The sequence below is a fragment of the Hippocampus comes genome, unplaced genomic scaffold (genome assembly GCF_001891065.2).
Source record: "Hippocampus comes isolate QL1 unplaced genomic scaffold, H_comes_QL1_v1.1 scaffold122, whole genome shotgun sequence".
In the NCBI taxonomy this organism is placed as follows: domain Eukaryota; kingdom Metazoa; phylum Chordata; class Actinopteri; order Syngnathiformes; family Syngnathidae; genus Hippocampus; species Hippocampus comes.
In genome coordinates this window covers 4742074-4762855 of record NW_017842059.1, presented here as the reverse complement: position 1 = coordinate 4762855, position 20782 = coordinate 4742074, and the positions used below count along the sequence as shown (strand labels likewise).

Below are 20782 nucleotides of genomic sequence, written 5' to 3'. Positions count from 1 at the left end.
ACAGCTCTTTTTAGGGAATCAAAACAGAGCAATATAAAATTATAAAGTGCACATCTAAGGTAAACTAGTACTCAGCCTATTGTAGATTTAAGCCATGGTTGCATACTTCGTTTTTCTCAAGTTTGCTTTGAACACATCAGTCAGGCTATGTTGATTCTGTTGGTCCTTCTTGCGCGGAAGTCTCTCTGTGTTTTTGTGTAGACATCATTTCGGATGACTACACTTGGTTCGAGGCACAACACTTCTTATTTTCAGCGTGGTCGCTCCCACTGCACCGCTGAACTCTCGACGTGCCTCAGTGCACCGTCACTGTCAGACGAACACAGAGAAGCTCCACCCCCTTTATTTATATGGACACGGAACATGGTAACCTTCCACACAAAATAGTTCCAAACAAGTAACAATTGTGTCAGTGGCATACATCGTACTCAACAGGCTACCTGCTCTTTATTCACCAGAGGCTCATCAACCTAGTCTCTTATTTCTCTCCCGAAACAGTGTCTTCTCCCGTTTGGTGTACCTTAGCCTTCACCGCTACGTTTTTTTCACCGTTACAATTTCTGTAGCTTTTAATGGATGTGCTCGCTGGCAATCCGTAGTGCAGTCGTTTGATGCAATGCGAATGATTTCAGCTTGAGTCGAGCTGTGGACAATGTTGACAGGCTTGCATGCAGTAGCCATACATTTAGCTATGGCTTCAGCAAATTTGCTCTTTCTCGTGTTATCCATATTCTTCGCTTTGAAATTATCCATAGCTGCCTGTCTTAGACGAGGGGGCGGAGTACTCGCATTAGCTGTGTGCTTGGCCATTAAGTGGTATTTCAGACTTGACATGCTACATTGATAGCTCAGTTTACGACTGCAAAACATACAGGTAACTTTGGTCTTGTCAGTGGAGCAATCTGGCAACTTTTTAAAAGTAAACTTTCCATTCATAAACTCTTTAAGTATCCGTTTTCGGTGTCTCGCACTGCCATGGCTGGCAAAACAGACATGGACGTGGACTTGTGCAGCGTGCTTGTTGTTTTGTTTCCGGTTTATTTATAGACCAAGGTAACATCCGCTGCGACGTGTTGCCGCATTAATCTCACGAGAAAAAATTTTATCACGTTAAAATTCATTTAAATTAATGCCGATAACGCGCTAAACTGACAGCTCTAATTATTATTATCATTATCTATTAAATCTGCTGTAAAAGTACTCAGAGAATACTGATGTTGATTATTTTATAACCACAATGTTCCACAGTATTTTGGTTCTGCAGATAATGTACTAAAATAATTTTTACCTCATTAGTATATGTACTTGCTTTATAACTGGTCATTTTAGGTCAGTTTTTTTTTTTCATGCCCACAGATAAACAACTTTCAAGCTGTCGAATCAAGATTTGCTCTCTGCAGAATCAGGATTGTTCTTCACAGAATGAACACTATTTTTATGGAGATTCCTGGGGGGACTAATATGCAAGACACGAATAGACAAAAAAGATAATAAAGAATGAATACACTTTGTATTTCAGGAAACAGTTTGTTGCTGCGAGGACAGAAACCCCATCTCTTTCTGTTGGGCCACAGTCATGGAACGGACTGGGTGGAGTATAATACCCAAGGCTGGCTTAGCCATGCCAAGCATAACCCTGCTGCCCAGAACGCGGCGACTCTGCTGCAAGACTCCCAAAAGTAAGACCCTCTGATATTAGTATTATATCACTGCTTCAAAGGGATCAGTCATACTGCTAACTCGCACCAACCAGCCACCACATGGAGCGCTAACTTTAAGCTTGCAATGTATAAATTGTGCAGATTGTGTTTTGTATTATTATTTGTAAAAGCCAAGTGAATCCTTTATTCAAACTACATACTGTACATAATGCTTTGTGTCACCCCAAAGGAAAAACATCAGCGGGTTGTTTATGAGCCGAGCAAGTGGGGCGACGGTGTTATCAGGCTCCATTGCTGGTCTGGAAGGAAGCTCACAACTAGCACTGCGACGGGCCACTAGCATGAGGAAGACCTTCACTACAGGTGTAGCTGCTGTCAAGAAGAAGAGTTTGTGTATTCAGGTCAAACTTCAAGTGGTAAGTAAAAACAAACAAACAAGCAAAACATCTATCTATCTAGCTAGCTAGCTACTTACGACCCCTCAACATGATAGCAACTGGGGAAATGTCTTCACATAAGTGTGGGAGTTGTTGGCGGTGTGCCGCCATAGTTTGGCCTATCTAAACTCAAATCAGTACAAATCCTGGGGGGGGGGAATTCAAGCGAGTATTAGCACGGGTGGGGGACAAGCGATACAGCGCAGCGGGACCATGTTTGAGTAAATACTCCCAAATTCCCACTGCCTTAGTGCAGCCTAAGTAAATACTGTAAATGAATGAACCAAAATGATTTATGGCGAAGTTCCCTAAAGACGTGAATGAATAATGGACACGAGTGAAGTGGATAGATGATGGTTATGGCGAGGAACTAATTTGGCTGGACTAATCGAGAGGTAGTTTAACCTAAAACACACGAGGGACTGGGGCTGACAATACTCACGACACAGCCAGCCCCAGGTCGTGGCGACAAACACAACACAGGACACTTCCCTATTGTTCACACATCTTTTATTTAACAGGGACGATGCAGTCAAGCAAAGGCCAACGAAACCAGACAATTCAATAATCAATAATCCAACATTGCTTTTTCTGTAATATGACATACTGTAAAACCTTCACTCAGTCACAATTTTACAGTACCATATACACTTTACCACACTTGAAAAATAAAAATAAAAAAACAAACCCATATGCCAAACAACAACATACTATTTACAGGTGAGTACATTTTTATTGTTATTGTTATCACCAGTGTCATATCGTCACATCACAAATGCGGTAACTCTTGAAAGCAACTCCAAAGGCTTCAGAGACACAGACTCGCGCAGAAATATATACAGTAATAATCGAGTCTACTTCAGTATTTTACTGTCAGAAATCAAATTGCACCAACTGTTTGTTTTTATGGGAGGGGAGGTGGTCAGAGGTATACTATTGTATCCACAATGTAAGCTCCTGGTTGCGTTGATTACAGTACCGGTAATCTCCATTGATTTCTAAAACAGTGGGATCAAGTCATATGAGAGAAAAAGCAGTAGGAAATTGAAACACGTGTTTCTTTTAGGATGCCCTGATTGACATGGTGCGTCGCTCCAAAGTCCATTTTGTCCATTGCCTGCTGCCCAAAGCTGAGGCAGTGGTGGGAGGAAACGAGCTGCGTGTTACACATGCAGAGAGTGCCGATTCAGGCCTCATGACGTTGGATGTGGGTCTTCTCAGAGCTCAGCTCCGAGGATCGAAACTGCTTGATGCGCTGCGCATCTACAGACAAGGTAGATAGTTTTCTCCCGAAACAAATTATAATTCAAATCAGTTTGTGAATGGGTCAATGTGTTTTGAGCTTACTATTAAGGCTGTTTGTGTAAACATAAGTGTGTACTTTGACCTTTTTCTTCTTGTGACAAAGGTGAAATATTCAAACATTTGAGAAACATGCCTGACGAATCAGATTTGGCAATTATCTGCATTCATTGTACAATTGACAGTGTTGTTCGTACCGTTTTTGCAAATCTTATTGATTTGTTAGATTTCTCTTGTTGGTATTTCAGTGACCAAGGATTTTTTTTTTCTATTTTGTTCTTATCCCAATTTGACCAATCGTTCTGTAATTTTAGTATTGAGTAGTATACGCGGTAAAATCTTTTTCCCAAACTGTCTGTGGTCATCTCAAGAAACTTAAGATGCATTTGCCTGTTTTTGAGATGCAAAGGCCCCTTTTGTCTTGACATTCTGTTTTCTGTTTTGCTGACTTTGCTGTCATTCGTCCAACTTGCATTCAGGATACCCAGACCACATGGTCTTCTCTGAGTTCCGAAGGCGTTTTGATGTCCTGGCACCACATTTGACCAAGAAGCATGGCCGTCACTACATTGTGACTGATGAGAAGAGGGTGAGTGTAATATTTTTCTGTGTTCATAAATCTGAAGTGAGGGATGAAATAATAGCCATTTGCCCTTTTTTTCCCATTGTACAATATTCACTACATGATACGATAGTGGTTAGTGCACATCTACCTTACAGTCAGGAGATCCAGGTGAATCTCTGTCAAAGGCCTGGGCGCTAGACCAGGAGCTCTCCACTCTCCTGCTGTCTTCACTGAAAATGAATCAGATGTGAATCTTTGAAAACATTTGGAAAATAAGCATAAACATTAGCCATAGTAAAATACGTCCACATAAAATGTCCTGAATAAGAAAAAAAGAAAAACATCTTTTGGCAACAATTTTGAGAGCTGTGAGTGACATCATCAACAATGTCCAGAGATAAATTGTCACACATAGTAGCGACGTAGACACTGTACGCCTGTCTTCCAATAGCAGATATATTTTATCTGGGTGTAAGTCGAGCCCTACATTCTAAAGGCAATAATGTCATTTTATTTAAGTTGTTAATATAAATGTGTCAGCTGATTGTATTTTTGGTTTCCAGGCAGTGGAGGAATTGCTGGAGTCCTTGGATTTGGAGAAAAGCAACTACCACATGGGACTGAGCAAGGTGAGTGGAGGACATACTCTTTTCATTGACATTACAAATGTGCTTATCGGTGAACTGTTTCGTTCTCGTGTAGACATTGATTAGGCCCTTGCAAAAATTTTCATTTACAGCCATCAGTTATGTCCACTCAATTTCATTGATCAGATTTCACAATGATTGTGAGCAAAGGATAGTGTGATATTTAAAATTCAGTTGCAAATTCTTTGATTGCAATAACGATACGAATCCTGTTACCCATCAAGTTCTTGGTTTGACGCATCACCTTCCATGACCTGCCCCTGTATGAACTCATTCATCTTTTTGAGAAGTGTTTTGGGTCATGATCTAGCCCCATGACGAAGGATGTCCCAGTCTGTTTGGTTGCATCTTTCTTTACCCATATGCTGCAGTCGATGTAAATAAGTTTATATAACGCAACATACAATTTTACAAAAATTGTAAAAGTATTATTCCTGAATATTTATTTTACTTTCAACCACTCGACATGTTCAGTGGCATCAGTGCTATACATACACATATAGTTCTTATTTTTTCTTTGTATTTTTGCCCTCTATGGACAATAAAAGCGGTATTGTGCTATGACCAAAACATAAATATAAATCGATATAAATAAAGCATGAATTTGAATATTTCATATCACACAATTTTTATGCTTTGTCTTTGATTTAAAGATGACAATACGCAAAAATCTACAAAAATTGTAGAAATTGTAACACATGGGTTACGTTGGCAGAGAACATTTCTGCAGGTCGAAGTTTCTGGAGACTTCTGAATTCATTTCATTGCTGCGATCATGTGACACCAGTCAGGATTAGTGAGCCCGTCCGTGTAAGTCCAAGGAATGACTTTACCTCCAATTTTCTCCACTGATGAGCTTGTCTGTGTGGTATTGTGTAGATCCTCAAGTTCACCATGTATGTACAGTGGAACGTTGGTTTAACAGATTAATTGGGCGGGGATTTCAATTTGAGCCCATTGTCTGTTGAATTGAAGAAGTACTTCTTTCTTGATCTAAAAACGCTGAATAGAGTAGTAAATGATGTTGTACTTTTATTCTGACCTAAACATTTCCAATACAGCACAAGATTATTCTTAAAAAAAATAATAATAATAAAATAACTTTCAAAAGTTATCCAAACTTACCTTGCTGGTTTGCTTGGTGTTGTAGAGGATAATGACATTCTTTTATCAGCCCTGTGACAGTAATACTCCATAGATAGAGGCATGATGAAAACAACAACTGTATACTGTACCAATAATAGCATGATTGAGAGATCCGTGCATTACTGCAAGGCAGAACTCGCTCCATTGAACAAAAGTCATAGATATGATTTGGTAGGTATGACGTGCGCCTTTAACTTAATGTCTTGGGGTTTTGTTCTTTTATATGCCCTCTGATGTCAAGCTTTTCTCTTCTCCTCGCTCAGGTTTTCTTCAGAGCAGGGACTCTGTCAAGGCTTGAGGAGCAGCGAGTGGTTCAGACCAGAAGAAATATCTCTCTGTTCCAGGGTGCATGCAGGGGCTATTTGGCCAGGCAAGCTTTCAAAAAGAGGAAGGTAAGATTGTTACACATGTAGGGAAAGGTAACACCTAGGTTCTTTGCACAACATGCTCCACAACTGAAACAGACTGAACAGCGGCGTTTTTACTTGCGCATGCGCTTACCCCGCGGCATTATGAGAAAAAAATTATGAAACGATGATCATTTCAGGAACTCAACGTCAGTATAAATACTACAAAGCAAGCAAGCAAACTTGTACATTTATTAGTGTTCTTCGATTCGGGCTTGTTTTGTTCTTGTCACCTGACTTTCAATTCTCTATGGTTTCTGTCTGACAGATCCAGGATTTAGCAATCCGTTGTATCCAGAAAAACATCAAAAAGAACCGTGGGGTCAAAGACTGGCCATGGTGGAAGCTTTTCACGACAGTCAGACCTCTAATTGAGGTGCAACTCACTGAAGAACAAATCCGTGGAAAAGATGTAAGCATAAAACATATACCATCAGCTGTTTTCTGCTTTATTTGAATTTCATTTCCCAACAAAATCATTTAATAACAAAGAGTTCAACATTTAAATGAGTGAATTGATGACTACACGGACTAATTTTCTACATGCATCTTATTCTAGGAAGAGATCCTTCAGCTGAAACAAAAGCTGGAGAAGGTTGAGAAAGAAAGGAATGAACTGAGACTCAACAGTGACCGTCTTGAGAGCAGGGTAAACTTGCAAAAATACAGACCAAAAAAAAAAACCCAGGTCTTAATTACAATGGTTTGATAAGTGGCAGCACGATGGTCGACTGGTCAGCACATTGGCCTCACAGTGCAGAGGTGCAGGCTTCGATTCTGGCTCCAGTCTTACTTGTGGAGTCTGCATGTTGTTCCTGTGCCTGTGTGTTTTCTCCGGGTACTCTGGTTTCCTCCCACATTCCAAAAACATGCATGACAGGCTGATTGAACACTCCAAATCGTCCCCAGCTATGAGTGTGAGCGCAGATGGTTGTTCGTCTCGGTGTGCCCTGCGATTGGCTGGCAACTGGTTCAGGGTGTACCCCGCCTACTGCCCGAAAACAGCTGGGATCGGCCCCAGCATGTCCGCGACCCTTGTGAGGATAAGCGGACTAGAAAGTGGATGGATGGATGGATGGATGGATGATAAGTAGTGTGTAACATAAATTCTTACCAAGATACCAAGGTTTGAAAAATGGTTTATATTTATTTGTATTTTCTGATCTCAGAATCAGAATCATCTTTTTTGGCCAAGTATGTAGAACACACAAGGAATTTGTCTCCGGTCTAACACGCTGCATTAGTATCATCATAACAAGGACATGACAAATAAGTATGGAAGGACATTCCGTAATGTAAGTGAACCGTAGTGCGATGGTACCACCCAGTGACAACTGTGAGACAATGTGCAAAAGTATCAAAATCTAGAAACAAATGTTCCTTCTATTTTGAATGATGTTGCACCTGTGCTGAAGTATGTGTGTGTGTGTGTGTGTGTGTGCGCGTGCGTGTGCGTGTATGTGTGTGTGATCAGATCACTGAGCTGTCATCAGAGTTGACTGATGAGCGCAATACAGGGGAGTCGGCCTCCCAGCTCCTGGAAACTGAAACATCTGAGCGACTCCGTCTTGAGAAGGACATGAAGGACCTGCAGGTAGATGCGCGCGCAGACACACACACACACGCGCACACACACGCACACACACCTGCTTGTAAGATACATGTGTGTATAACAACACATTTATTTCAACTTATTGTGTGGTTGGTTAGCGTGACAATGTACCGTGCTGTTCTGGGCAAAGAGATGCTGTTTCAGTGTTGTTTGAATAAGTACGCACTTCCGACTTTGTACACCATTACTGTAAATGTTCAAGTCTGTGTTCATCTAACCAGGCAAACAAACCGTACTGGGTCAAAAATAACCCAATTTGGGTCAGAAATTGATCGAGCTTCACTCTGACCCAAATTTTTGGGATTTTTGCACAGAAAAACAAACAAACGAACAAAAATGCTATCTCAGTACTTTGGCTTTTTTTGCATATGCTCAAAGCAATCTTTTTCTTTCACGTACCCATTAGGCCCAGTTTGACAACATGAAGAAACAGATGGAATCCATGGAGATGGAAGTGATGGAGGCTCGTCTCATCAGGGCCTCTGAACTCAATGGAGTGCTGGATGATGACGAATCAGGTAAGACAAGTGCAAAGACTGAAGAACAGCAAGAATAACTAATATGGAGAGACTCCTGCTCATATTTATCTATGTTTTAGATCAGGGGTGTCAAACTCATTTCACATGGTGGGCCAAATACGGCCTCGGTAGATGTCAAGTGGGCCGGACCATTAAAATGATACAGGAAGCACCTTACATTTCCTTCGACAAATGTGCAATTTACTTTTATCATTCACAAATATGCATTGCAACTGATCCCACTGATTGTACAAACTTTAACAAGTAATTGGTATTGAAAAATATAGTAATGCACTTTAAGATTAAACGAGATTTATAAAGAAAGGAAGTTTTAAACCATTTACATGTGCATATAAAATCTAAATGTAATCCCTGCCTACACCTTACAAACTAAGGAGAGTGCTATTAAATGTGTAAATGTGAGAGTGCTATTGATAGCGTCTGCTGTCATGGGTCTGTCTCAGTGACGGACTGAGGCTGCTGTTGTCTTTTTCTCTGATCAAAACAGTGTCCCCTTGCGGATATTCAATGAATTGCACCTTATTAAAAATATTAATTCTGTGTCTTTTATGCATTTTTTTTTCACTTTTAAATTATCCTGCGGGCCTGATTGAACCTCCTTGCGGGCCGGTCCCGGCCCGCGGGCCGTATGTTTGACACCCCTGTTTTAGATCTAGGCCAGGTGTAGGGTTCCCCGAGAGCCATATTCTGCCTGCTTTTAGATCCCTCGCAACTCTAACACACCTGATTAAATTGTTCATGACCATTTCAGGCCTCGACAGAACTTGCTGATGAGCTAATCATTTATTATTGTTGAAAATCATTATGGTGCAGCTCCAGTTTGATTTCGCAAGTCCTTCTTGGTGGACAAACATTGGTGACAGTTTATTTTTGCATATAAAACAAGTATTTTGTTGATGTCAAACTCAATATTGATTGACTGATTGAAGACACTAAAAGAAAACTTTTTGAACATGAGTATGAACTAAAAGGGTCAGTATTAAATAATATTCCAAAATGAATCAAATTAAACATAAAATACCCTAAAATAACTGCAAAAAATGAAAATGCAAAAACAAATGGTGCTTTTCAGTAAAACCAAATCATAATCAATCCAAGCGCTCAAGATTCTTTGCTCTCATGCCATTGCAGTTGTTGGTCGACAAGTGAGTCCTGGAGTTGTGCAACAGGACAGAGAACTGAGATGTTGCTGTTTTCATCAATCAAGTTAGAAGCACAGATAAAATGTTTTACAAAGTTAAACAGTGTTTGAGCTGTGCGTCAGGAGATTCAAAGCAAATTATAAAAACATGGGCAATAAACTTAAGAATCCCACTCGCACACATATCACATGTTCTTAATACTTGTTTCTAACACACAGTTTTCCCTCCTGATAACCAGTTTTGTTCCCCAAAAAGCAAAAGGAACCGATTCGGTGGAGTGGCCCAGTTATAATTTCCCGGACCCCTGAAATCCGAATCCTGGCAAGCAGTCTGCAGAATGCGCTCTATGAGATTCTGTTTTTGAGTCCTGGTTTTTGAAATTACAATCATAATGGTAAATTCAACTTTCTCAAGTGTGTGAACCATAAGTGTGCTTATGTGACAGGGGGGGAGTGGAGGCTGAAGTATGAAAGAGCCATCAGAGAAATTGAGTTTACCAAGAAGCGACTGCAGCAGGAGTTTGATGACAAGCTGGAAGTAGAGCAGCAGAACAAACGACAGCTGGAGAGGAGGGTAAGAGAATAATTGCATCATGTACCTATTGGCATACACGATTGACAGTCATTGATTCTAGTAATGGTTGTTTTGACTAATTGACATTGCAAGGAAAAGTGTGCGAACCCTTTGAAATGACCTAGTTTTCTGCATAAATTGGTCACATAATGTAATCTGGTCTTCATCTAAAGCAGTGGTTCTTCAAATTGTTAGAGGCATCCAACCAGTTCATAGGCACATTCACCAAACCCTTCATTAAAAAATTTAAAATATAATTAAAATGTAATATAATTAAAAATAAAAATATGATTTTTTTTTTTACAAATTCAAGACATAAAAAAACACATTTATTAAAAACAAAAATAGAATTTTTTTTTCAACACACTTTTTTTTAATTGTGCACAAAATGAACCAGCCAGTGATTGCCAAGCAGGCGTGTCATAACTAATTGACATGTTGAGTCGAGTGTGTCTTAACCTCCATGGCAGAGGCTCTGTCGAACCCCTGAGAATGATTCACTGAACCTCTCGGGTTCGATCAAACAAAGATTAAGAACCACCCATCTAAAGTCACAGCAATCAACACAGCCTGCTTAAAATTATACCACACAGTTATGGTGTCATGATTTTCATTGGACGCAACATGAAAACATTCACAGTGGAGGGTGGAAAAAAAAAATAATTGGACTGCAGTTAATCGGAGTCTGGAGTCAGCCTACATAAAGTTCAATCAATGTTACGAGATTGGAGGTGGTACATTAAAGGTGCTCTGCCCTCTGTTGTGCAGCTATGATTTGCAAATTCTGGTTCAGTTCACAATATGTTGGCCTCTCTGCACTGTGATGTTTAACCCTTTCAGGGACAACGGTTACGACAGTAGACAGCTTATCATGTTATTAGGTTACAGTTTATCATTATTGGTGCATGAAAGGGTTAAGAGCTGTGTTCAGTAAAAACATGAAAACATTTAATTGCTTGTGTGTTATGCATTTAAGAAAAAAAAAATCCTGAACATTTTATATTTATGCAGAAAGCCAAAACATTCTGAAGGGGCAACATACCTTTCTTGAAGCTGCATATACTGTAACTGGAGGTATCCATCTATCAAGCTTCTCCTCGCTATGGTCTGATAAACTGTTGCCACATTCGCACTCCTTTTAGCATCTGTTCTCAAGAGTGTACATTGACTTTCCCCTTGCACCTAATTCAGGCATTTAATTTATTCATTTAGTACCGCAAAACCCTAAGTCACATTCATTTGAATGTAGATTAGTTACGATGGTCAACTCAGGAACCACCAATGCACAAATCAGTCTTACTGCCAGTTAAAAATGAATAGGCTGATAATGACTGGGAAGACTGCTGACCTTCAAACCTGACAGAAATCTACTGGGAGGAGTAGAGAGGAGACATCGGACCGTACCGTTAAATATTATGGTGTCACCATGCTCCGCGGCTGTTTTGCTGTCAGCTTTGCTGATCAATGTGGACAAAAGGAAGATCTTTTTTTTTTTTTTTCACAACCCCAGTGCCTTGTATGCAACTTAATGATGATTGTTAAACTGGCCCTAATGTAACTTGTAACGTAGATCTGAGGTTTATGTAAAATGGATTAAAGCAGCTATAGTCATTTGTCCAATTACAGTCAAACCTCGATTTTCGAACGTCTATGTTCTCGACCAAATCGGTTTTCGACCAAAAAATTCGAGTTTTTTATGCCTCGGATGACAACCGAATTTCGGTTCTCAAACAAACTGAGCGCACTTGAATGCGTCACTTGACTCCTCTCGCCTTCCTTACTCGAGGAAGTGACGCCTCCTCGGGTAGACGAGGAAGCATCCTCGTTTAGCGTTCCATGGTGAACAGACGTGTACAATAGAGATTTTTTTTTTTTAAAGAGCGTGGTTTCGGTTTTTGAACAAATCGGTTTTCGAACAGCCTTCTGGAACGGATTATGGTCGAAAACCGAGGTATGACTGTATGTGGTTTGATGTTAGAATATAGAGTTATTGCAGATCTAAATCTCAGTTTTTCTCTTCTGGCTTTGTGTAGATCAGCGACCTACAAGCAGATAATGAAGAATCGCAACGAAATATCCAGCAGCTAAAGAAAAAAGCGCAGAGACTCACGGCCGAACTGCAGGACACCAAACTTCACCTGGAGGGCCAACAGAGCCGTAACCATGATCTGGAGAAGAAGCAGAGGAAGTTAGTATACGAGCCAAGCATAAAAAAATGCACTCTCAGACACTGCCTGACCTCATCTGTCTCTTTTGCCACATACTGGAAATGTCAGCAGAGTAGCAACATGATCCTAATGAATGTTTTTTTTTCTTTTCTTAAGACAATTAGAAAAGAAAAACAAACAATTGCAATACAAGACAAGATGAATGTCCTTAACTCACAACATAGTCTGTTTCTTAGTCTGTTCATGTTATGAACCTGTGTTATTTGTGTTCATATGCAGGTTTGACAGCGAGCTTAGTGCAGCCCAGGATGAGGTCCAGAGGGAAAAGACCTTCAGAGAGAAACTGGCCAGAGAGAAAGACATGCTGACTGGAGAGGTCTTCAGTCTAAAACAACAGGTTGAGGTACTGTATGTACACTTGCTCCATTTGCACATCTTCTTTATAGCGTGTTTGTATTGGGTCTATTTACATCACTGGGCGCTTTACCAGAATTGTTGATGCAGAAACAACCCTCCAAATGTATTGAAACATGTGGCAAATTTCTCTGAGATGCAGAATGAAAGCATTTAGGTTCGTTAAAAGATGAGACAATAGACAGTAGATCTTCATTTTTGTTTTTTACACCTCTTTGATCTGATACAGTACATAATTTAGAAGATGACCTTATTTGCAAGAAAAATAGGGCGGAACGATTATAGAAAATAATCTAATTGCAAATTTTTTTTCCCTCTAAATTGCAATTGCCATTTGATTTGGGGTTATTTTATTTCAAGGTCCTTTTCTAACGTACTTACTTTTCAACAATTAATCTTTATTACAACAAGCAGTATTAGATCCTAAGGCAAAGACAAATAAAGCATAAATTAATATGAAGGTCATTTTACTATAATTACAGTTATAAACTTGGGAAATACTTTGACTTGCAGTTTGGTAAGTGTTCACCACCGACATAATTCTGCCACACGGGTGTGACGTAAATAAAAACTTTACTGCAAATCGTTAAGGCGCAAACTAAAGTGCCGATTACAATAATGTAAACAAATTAGTAGCTTTACCACTTTCTGCATATTATGGTACAGTATGTAATGTGGACTGACTGCACTTTGTAATCACCCAGTCTATATATCATATAGACTGATAAACATGAATGAAGTGGCTTTGCTACTTCTCAGATATCACTTCATGATTCATGAAGCATATGTGAACGTGGACTGCACTTCTTAATCACTTAACTTAGCATATCGACGCAGAAATAAATAAAGCATACCTGGATAAAATTTTTTATCCAGCCTTTTATTATAGTTATCCTCATGTAATAATTTTGGAAGATCTTGAAAACAAATCTGGACAGCACTTTAAAACACACTTGAAGGCACGATGCATGGAAAAAATGGCGCGCAATAATTGGTTTGTGGGTCTTCCTATTTTTTGTATTGTACTGTATGTTCATGCTGACCTGCTTGGCCTTCTTTTCTTCTCTGTTTGGTTGTACAGGACAAGGACCTGGAGGTGTGTGCAGTCAATCTTAAATTGGACCAGCTCGAGGCTGAGCTGCAGGATCTCAACTCGCAAGAGTCCAAGGATGAAGCATCACTAGCCAAGGTCCTTTTGCTCTCTGATTTTGAAGCATAAATCAACTGCGATATACAGATGTGTCTTAGCTCACATTTATCACATCTAGCATACGTCTGAGCTAATGGCTCTCTCTGAAATACCAAAAGAAAATCTACCTTATATTACAAAATCTACATTTTATTTGAAGTAAATGTTTGATATTTTTTGTGATCCAGGTGAGAAAGCAGTTACGTGACATGGAGGCAAAGGTGAAGGACCAGGAGGAGGAGCTTGATGAGCAAGCAGGAACCATCCAGATGTTGGAACAGGTACGCTACAGACCAACAAAGCAATTTACATTTGGAATTAGAGAAGCGCTAACCATATTTTAGCTCATCAAAAAGTTGGTTTCCTTTCTGAGTAGGGCTGCTAAAATTAGTCTACTAGTCACGACTAGATCAAAAGTGTCAAATTAATGTCATAGTCAGCAAGTTGTTTATTTATGAATTTATTTATTTGATGGTTTGTTTTTCCCTCGAAAGCGCCTCATCTCCCCCTGCTCCTGTCTGTGATGCGCATGCGCAATAATTGTAATCCCCATCATCCGTCATGTACTGTAGACAGGAGGCGCTATGGCTAAAGCAGTGTAAGGACTGTTACAATACAATAAAACTTTATTGATATCACGCCTTTCACAACAGCTGCAGCTGTAACAAAACATTTTACATATAACAACAATACAAAAGTCAATTAAAACAAATTTGTGATACGAACTCATGTACAGTAACATTACACCAGAAAACAATAAAACCGTGTGAGCCTCATACTGGATCAAAAGCAAAAGAATAAAGATGTATCTTCAAACGAGTTTTAAAAATGGGACAGGGAGGGGACTTGTTTAACATTTAACGGAAGGTCAGCGCCAGTAGCGTCTGGTCTGCAGGCCTGAGGCACCTGTTAGGGTGGAGGAGCACAGAGAGGCCATTTAAAGATTTGAAAACAAATAGAACTGTTTTACAATGGCGCTCCTGGCACTCCAGATTCACATTCTTTGACAGTGCCCTCGGTGAATTGCAGATGAAACAAACTTTGAATGAGAATAAACCAAAAAAATGATCTGATCGCAAGTTGCGATTGGAGACTGCTGACCGCTAACACCTTCCTCTGATGCAGGTCATGCGTAGGTCACCTATTTTTAATTTTTTATCTTTTTGAACTATTCACAGCCTCATATTGTTGTTTAGTTTACCACCTGGTGGCAGTTGTGGGACATGATTGTGCAGCAAAAGTATTTGCCTGTCAAATCAAGCTTTCCCACAATCTCATAACATGTGATTTGCCGCAGATGTCAGTTGACGATAATTGCAGAAAAATGACATGATAGACTCATTTCTATCGTCCCAATACATTTCATCATACGATACATATCGTCATATCGCTCAGCTCTACCAGTCTTCTTCTTCTTCTCCTTTCGGCACATCCCTATTCAGGGGTCGCCACAGCGAGTCAGTAATTTCCATCCGCCCCTGTAAACCGTCCTACCAACTCGCATGGCCGTCTTGGCAAAAGTTTCACGCCGGATGCCATTCCTGACGCAACCCTCCCCATTTCTCCGGGCTTGGGACCGGCACTGGGGAACAGTGCACCCCCAGGGGAGGGCACTGCCCCCCAGCGGCTGGGTTGCTCAGCTCTACCAGTAACTGTATCATAATTAAATTTTGTTTCTGCACCGTCACTTTAAACTAATGTCATGTTTTTGAGTAAAGGATTGGAAATTTAATGGTTTTCTTTACCCGATTCAACAGTTAATCAACAAAATAATCAATAGATGAATGCATTATTGAAGTCAGCGTTAGTTGCAGCCCTACTTCAAATGATGGCGGGTGAGTACCTACTCTCGTTAAACATGGGTTTGAATGTTATTGGTTAATTCTCAACACAGTCACATTCCAAGTCGATTGCACAGTTTTCCAATCATTTTTTTCCCAATTTTGGGGGGTTTCAACCGATATGTATATATTATAGGTTGGTCACTGACAGTGTAGTGGTGCACTTGCCTGACTTGTGTGCAGGCCACATGGGTTCAGATTGCACTCAGTGAAGGTGTAAATGTGAGTGTGAATGGTTGTTCGTCTTTACATGGTCCCTGCGACTGCCTGGCGACCACTTCAGGGTTTGGTCGGCCTTTCGCTCGAAATGAGCTGCGTTAGGCCTCAGCTGCCTGCGACCCTGAACAGGATATCCATCCATCCATTTTATTCCGCTTATCCGGGGTCGGGACGCGGGGGCAGCAGCTTTAGTAGGGAAGCCCAGACTTCCCTCTCCCCAGCCACTTCTTCCAGCTCTTTCCAGGGGATCCCAAGGCATTCCCAGGGTCCTCGAGGGATAAGCGGTGTTAAAAATGGACACATGGATGGATGTTGTAGGTTGCATAGATGGTGGAAAAAGATTTGAAATTATTGATCGTGGTCTCCTTTTTTTATATCACAAAAACCTGACATTTGAACAGTAGTATGTAGAATTGTTATCCCTTCTATAAGTTTCCAATGAATATCACCTTCAACTACAAAATGAAAATGTCAATGCTGCATTGTCGACAAATGGTATGTATTTACGTCTAATCTTTTTTTTTCTAGGCTAAATTACGTCTTGAGATGGAGATGGAACGTTTGCGCCACACCCATTCCAAGGATATAGAGAGCAAAGATGATGAGGTTGAGGAAATCAGACAGTCATGCAGCAAGAAGGTAAAGTGGTTCATTTAAAAAAAAAAAAAAAAAATTAGATTATTTTTCAAAGTTGATCAGTCCCAATATATACTTTATGCATTTATGTTATACACAACATCCCAACTTCATTGGAATTGGGTTGTTAGTTCATCTTTTTTGTACTTAATATTTTTTGCAGGACATTTTAGAGTGAATAAATAAAGGCATAGTTGTGAATAATAAATATTAAAAAAGTACATTTTTATTTTTAATGCCCATGAGCATATTGTTGTTAGTTTTGGTAATAAATTAAAGCAACAAAAAAAAAAATCAGAATGGTTCTTTTGGGAAACTGCAAAGTTGTTGCTTTAATAGAGCGAGTTGCTTGAAAAGAGCTGGAATTCCCATCACCAATAGAGGAGGTACAATATAAAAGTGCTTTTTGTCTTTTGTGTGTTTGTGTGCATGCCTGTGGATGAAAATTATTACCATTTAGTTTTGGGGTTTTTTTTTTGCTTTTTTTTTTTTTTTTTTTTTTTTACACTTGTTAACATTACAGAAGAAGAAGAATTCTAACGTGAACTTTCATATTGATGACACAAAACTGTATCTGTGTTGGTACACTGTAAATGTTTCTGTGTTTGTCTAGTTAAAACAAATGGAAGTTCAGCTTGAGGAAGAGTATGATGAGAAGCAGAAGGTTCTCAAAGAGAAACGAGAGATGGAGTCAAAGTTCCTATCAGCCCAGGACAAGGTACAGGTTGATGAATGATTATTGGGGTATCATTAAATATCCAGTGGCTAAATGGAAATGTCCTTTAAACATCGCATACCAAAATTACAAATTTCAACAAAGCAATGTTTGGATTAGCAGAGCTACAGTTTGTGTCTAATTTTAACATCTGACAGCAGCTCGGCTTAGCTTTTTGCTTTGACAAGCTTGTGTTTCCATATCATATACTTATAAATGAAAGATCTTCGCCTAGCTTTGTCATGGGTGCACTGCTATTTAAATTGGAATTGTGCATCGGTAGCTAACACACACAGACCTCTTCGGAAACAAGGTGCTCCCACAAAATGTGGTGGCTTGTCTAATTTCACACTTGATAGATGGGCAGCCACTCCTGAGACCCGACCCGGCACCATTTGAATGTATTTTGCTCAGTACGTAAGCAAATACAAAGTCAATTTTCCGCACGTCCCCTTTATTCTACTGTAATGACAAAGGGAACGTACCAGCTGACAGATTCATACAGAGGCAGCTACAGCAGAAATTATATTAACTTCTACATATACAGTCATACCTCGGTCTTCGACCATAATCCGTTCCAGAAGGCTGTTCGCAAACCGAAACCATGTTTCCCATTGTAATCAATGTAATACATTTTAATCCATTCCAAGTCTCGAAAACAACTTTTTTTAAAGCATTTTTTTTTCTATTTTACACCATAAATTGTATAGACATGTAATAAGAGAGCAGGTAATATGTAAAATACTGTAAAAACAAACTGCTAAAAATAAAACATTTCAACATAAACATTAACATTGTAACATAAAAATTCAAGTAACTTCTGAGGTTTGACTGTACTATTTATTTCTTATACAAATTCAATTTTGATTTGTACTAATGCTGTTTAACAATTACAATTTCTGATAAAATGTATAAAACGTAAAGAATATTGCAGACTTCATTTGTATCAGTCCAGTCTTATTTGCACCTTCAGGTGAGAAGTGGTGACAGTGAGACTGAGAAGCGTCTGAGGAAAGACCTGAAGAGGACCAAGACTTTGCTGGCTGATGCTCAGATCATGTTAGACCACATCAAGAACAACGCACCCAGCAAGCGAGAGATAGCGCAGCTAAAGAACCAGGTAATCGTCTGTACATTTGTGTGCATATACGCTAGACTTTCCGAAATAAATTACTTATTCTGTTGGATTCTTTGTCTAGCTGGAAGAGTCCGAATTCACTTGTGCTGCTGCTGTCAAATCCCGTAAATGCATGGAGGTGGAGATCGAAGATCTGCATGTTCAAATGGAGGACATCTCCAAAACAAAACAGGCGGTCAGTATTGTCCTCTGCTCTTCCCTCAGCTTTTTAAGTCGTTTTTCAGGGTCTCGTCACCGCAGTTTGCAGTTGACCATCGAATCATGGTATGCCATTCATTACTGGGTCGAAATAAATAAATCTATCATGACATATGGGATGAATGATTGGTGGTGATCTCACGTTAGTCAGACTTTTATATAGCCTCACCATCTGGAGAGCAGTAGATACGTCGCACCATTTTCTCCCCTTTTGCTAGTCATTAGAGGTTAAGGGACACACCTGTTCTTCAACAGGTGTCCCACTTCAATCTTCTTTGGCTTCTTTGAGTTGCTCTCCATTCCTCCATGATTGGTGGAGTCCTGTTTAATTCCTTTCTATCGATCTCTCAATGTAAGAAACTATAATACATTTCTACGGTCTTGTTCATGTCATCATTAATGAGAATAATAAAAATGTGATTGACACAAGAGCTGGGAAATGTTTCAAGTAAAGGCCTGATGGTCGATAGCATGCAGGAAGTGCACACAGATGCCCTCAGTCAATGCACAGATAAACTCAGTCAATTTGTCAAACTAGTTTCCCTTTTAGCTTTTACCTCACCACTAGATGCGCACAATCAAATGCAAGGTGGGAATCACACATTTTCACAAGTATGTTTAATAGAACATCAACTTAGGGTCTTTAAATTTTGACATTGGGTATGCCGACAAACTGCGCCTTGAAGAAAGCTTTGTCTGTCAAGGGAATTGAACTTGGGGCTGTAAAGGCCCTTCATTTACAGGTGTTGAAACAGACGGTTGTCGGTCTGCAACATCTGCTGCTTACTAGAAGCTATATGCATATGCATTCGCCACCACACAATCAACCAGACAACTACTTTGTGAGCTCTGTGCAGCCATTATGAAATGAAGAAAATACCAAAAGCTTAGTAAACTACTGACTAAACGAAGAAAGGCGGAGACAAGCAAGATTTCTAAGGATATTTAGCCCTTTGTGGATGTGAGCCCACGAGGTTTGTGTGCCTTTTCAATTGCCTTTATAACTTTTTTTTTTCTCATTCATTTATTGTTTTGTAATTCCGTTAAAATGTCCGTGTTTGTGACCAGTTCTCATAGCTTTGTGACAGCTGCAGCGGTTGTGAAGGCTCGATATAAATAAAGCTGTAATGTGTTGTATTGTATTGTATTTCCTTTAGCATATCACCATCTAGTGGATGCATAGCGCAACCGTAGCCACTATTGTTGCTTCTATTCTATGTGCCTTATAATGTGGTGTGCCCTATATATGAAAACTGTTTTAAGACAGGCCATTCATCGAAAGTGCACTTATAAATGCAGAAAATACGGTAATAGATTAAGTGTAACACATCGTATTTAAAGTACAATAATGATAATGGTGTTTCGACAATGGGAGAAATAATCAGTTAAATTACTCCATTAATTTAAAAAAAAAGAAAGAAAAAACAACGGAGTTTCCTAACGCCGTTAGTCTATATGGCGGTATTACCAACACCAGTCGTCAGCAAAAATGGGAGCCCATCATTGACGGACCAACAGACCTTCCGTCGGTACTGGTGATGACGGATGTAAATGCCCACCTCTGGCTTTTAGTTCCTAGATGAGCCTTTCTCTGTTGTCTGACATACTTAGGATAAATGTATTGTCTTGGTGTTTGTTCTTGCACTCCAGCTGGAGGAACAGCTGAGTCGTCTTCAAAGGGAAAAGAATGACTTGCAGACAAGAATGGAGGAAGACCAGGAAGATTTGAATGAGCTTATGAAGAAGCACAAGGCTGCTGTGGCTCAGGTCTCCCTCTCTTCATTTTACCTATCATAATCGATCGATAGATAAGACAGCTTCACTTACATAGCATATTTCATACACAAGGCAACTTGGTGTGATTCACACAAGCAAAGACACAGCGCCAACCAAGCATTGACAAGCAAAGAAAACAAAATAAGCTTACATAAATGGCTAAAAGAACAAAACACAAACTACATAAACACATGAAGAGAAAATTTTGAAACATTGAAATGTAAAGAAATAAGAGTAGGTCTAAAAAAATTTAAAAAGTATTAAAAAGTATTAAAACAATACAATTTTCTATTTTAGAAAATCATATTGCAGATTACACAATTAAATTGTGTGGCCTGTTCGAAAACTGTATTCCCCACCTCTGACTTGCACTATGGGACCCTATGATCAGCTGGTTTAGCACAGGGGTCCCCAACCGCCGGTACGCGGACCGGTACCGGGCAGCCGGGCATTTGGC

At 39.7% G+C, this 20782-nt stretch overlaps 1 protein-coding gene across 12 annotated transcripts in view; it reads left to right on the top strand.

Annotated features, from left to right (window-relative positions):
- Nucleotides 1-20782, top strand: part of myo18ab (myosin XVIIIA b) — a 99400-nt gene that overhangs the window by 63070 nt on the left and 15548 nt on the right. For all 12 annotated transcript variants that reach the window (XM_019861288.1, XM_019861286.1, XM_019861293.1 and 9 more), the window contains 20 exons: nucleotides 1520-1679; nucleotides 1891-2077; nucleotides 3165-3372; nucleotides 3880-3989; nucleotides 4529-4594; nucleotides 6022-6150; nucleotides 6434-6577; nucleotides 6725-6814; nucleotides 7640-7759; nucleotides 8184-8295; nucleotides 9904-10031; nucleotides 12065-12219; nucleotides 12479-12602; nucleotides 13695-13802; nucleotides 13991-14083; nucleotides 16391-16501; nucleotides 17112-17216; nucleotides 18187-18333; nucleotides 18413-18526; nucleotides 20200-20316. In XM_019861288.1, coding sequence (XP_019716847.1) covers nucleotides 1520-1679; nucleotides 1891-2077; nucleotides 3165-3372; nucleotides 3880-3989; nucleotides 4529-4594; nucleotides 6022-6150; nucleotides 6434-6577; nucleotides 6725-6814; nucleotides 7640-7759; nucleotides 8184-8295; nucleotides 9904-10031; nucleotides 12065-12219; nucleotides 12479-12602; nucleotides 13695-13802; nucleotides 13991-14083; nucleotides 16391-16501; nucleotides 17112-17216; nucleotides 18187-18333; nucleotides 18413-18526; nucleotides 20200-20316 — 2528 coding nt within the window. The remainder of the gene's footprint in view (nucleotides 1-1519; nucleotides 1680-1890; nucleotides 2078-3164; nucleotides 3373-3879; nucleotides 3990-4528; nucleotides 4595-6021; nucleotides 6151-6433; nucleotides 6578-6724; nucleotides 6815-7639; nucleotides 7760-8183; nucleotides 8296-9903; nucleotides 10032-12064; nucleotides 12220-12478; nucleotides 12603-13694; nucleotides 13803-13990; nucleotides 14084-16390; nucleotides 16502-17111; nucleotides 17217-18186; nucleotides 18334-18412; nucleotides 18527-20199; nucleotides 20317-20782) is intronic.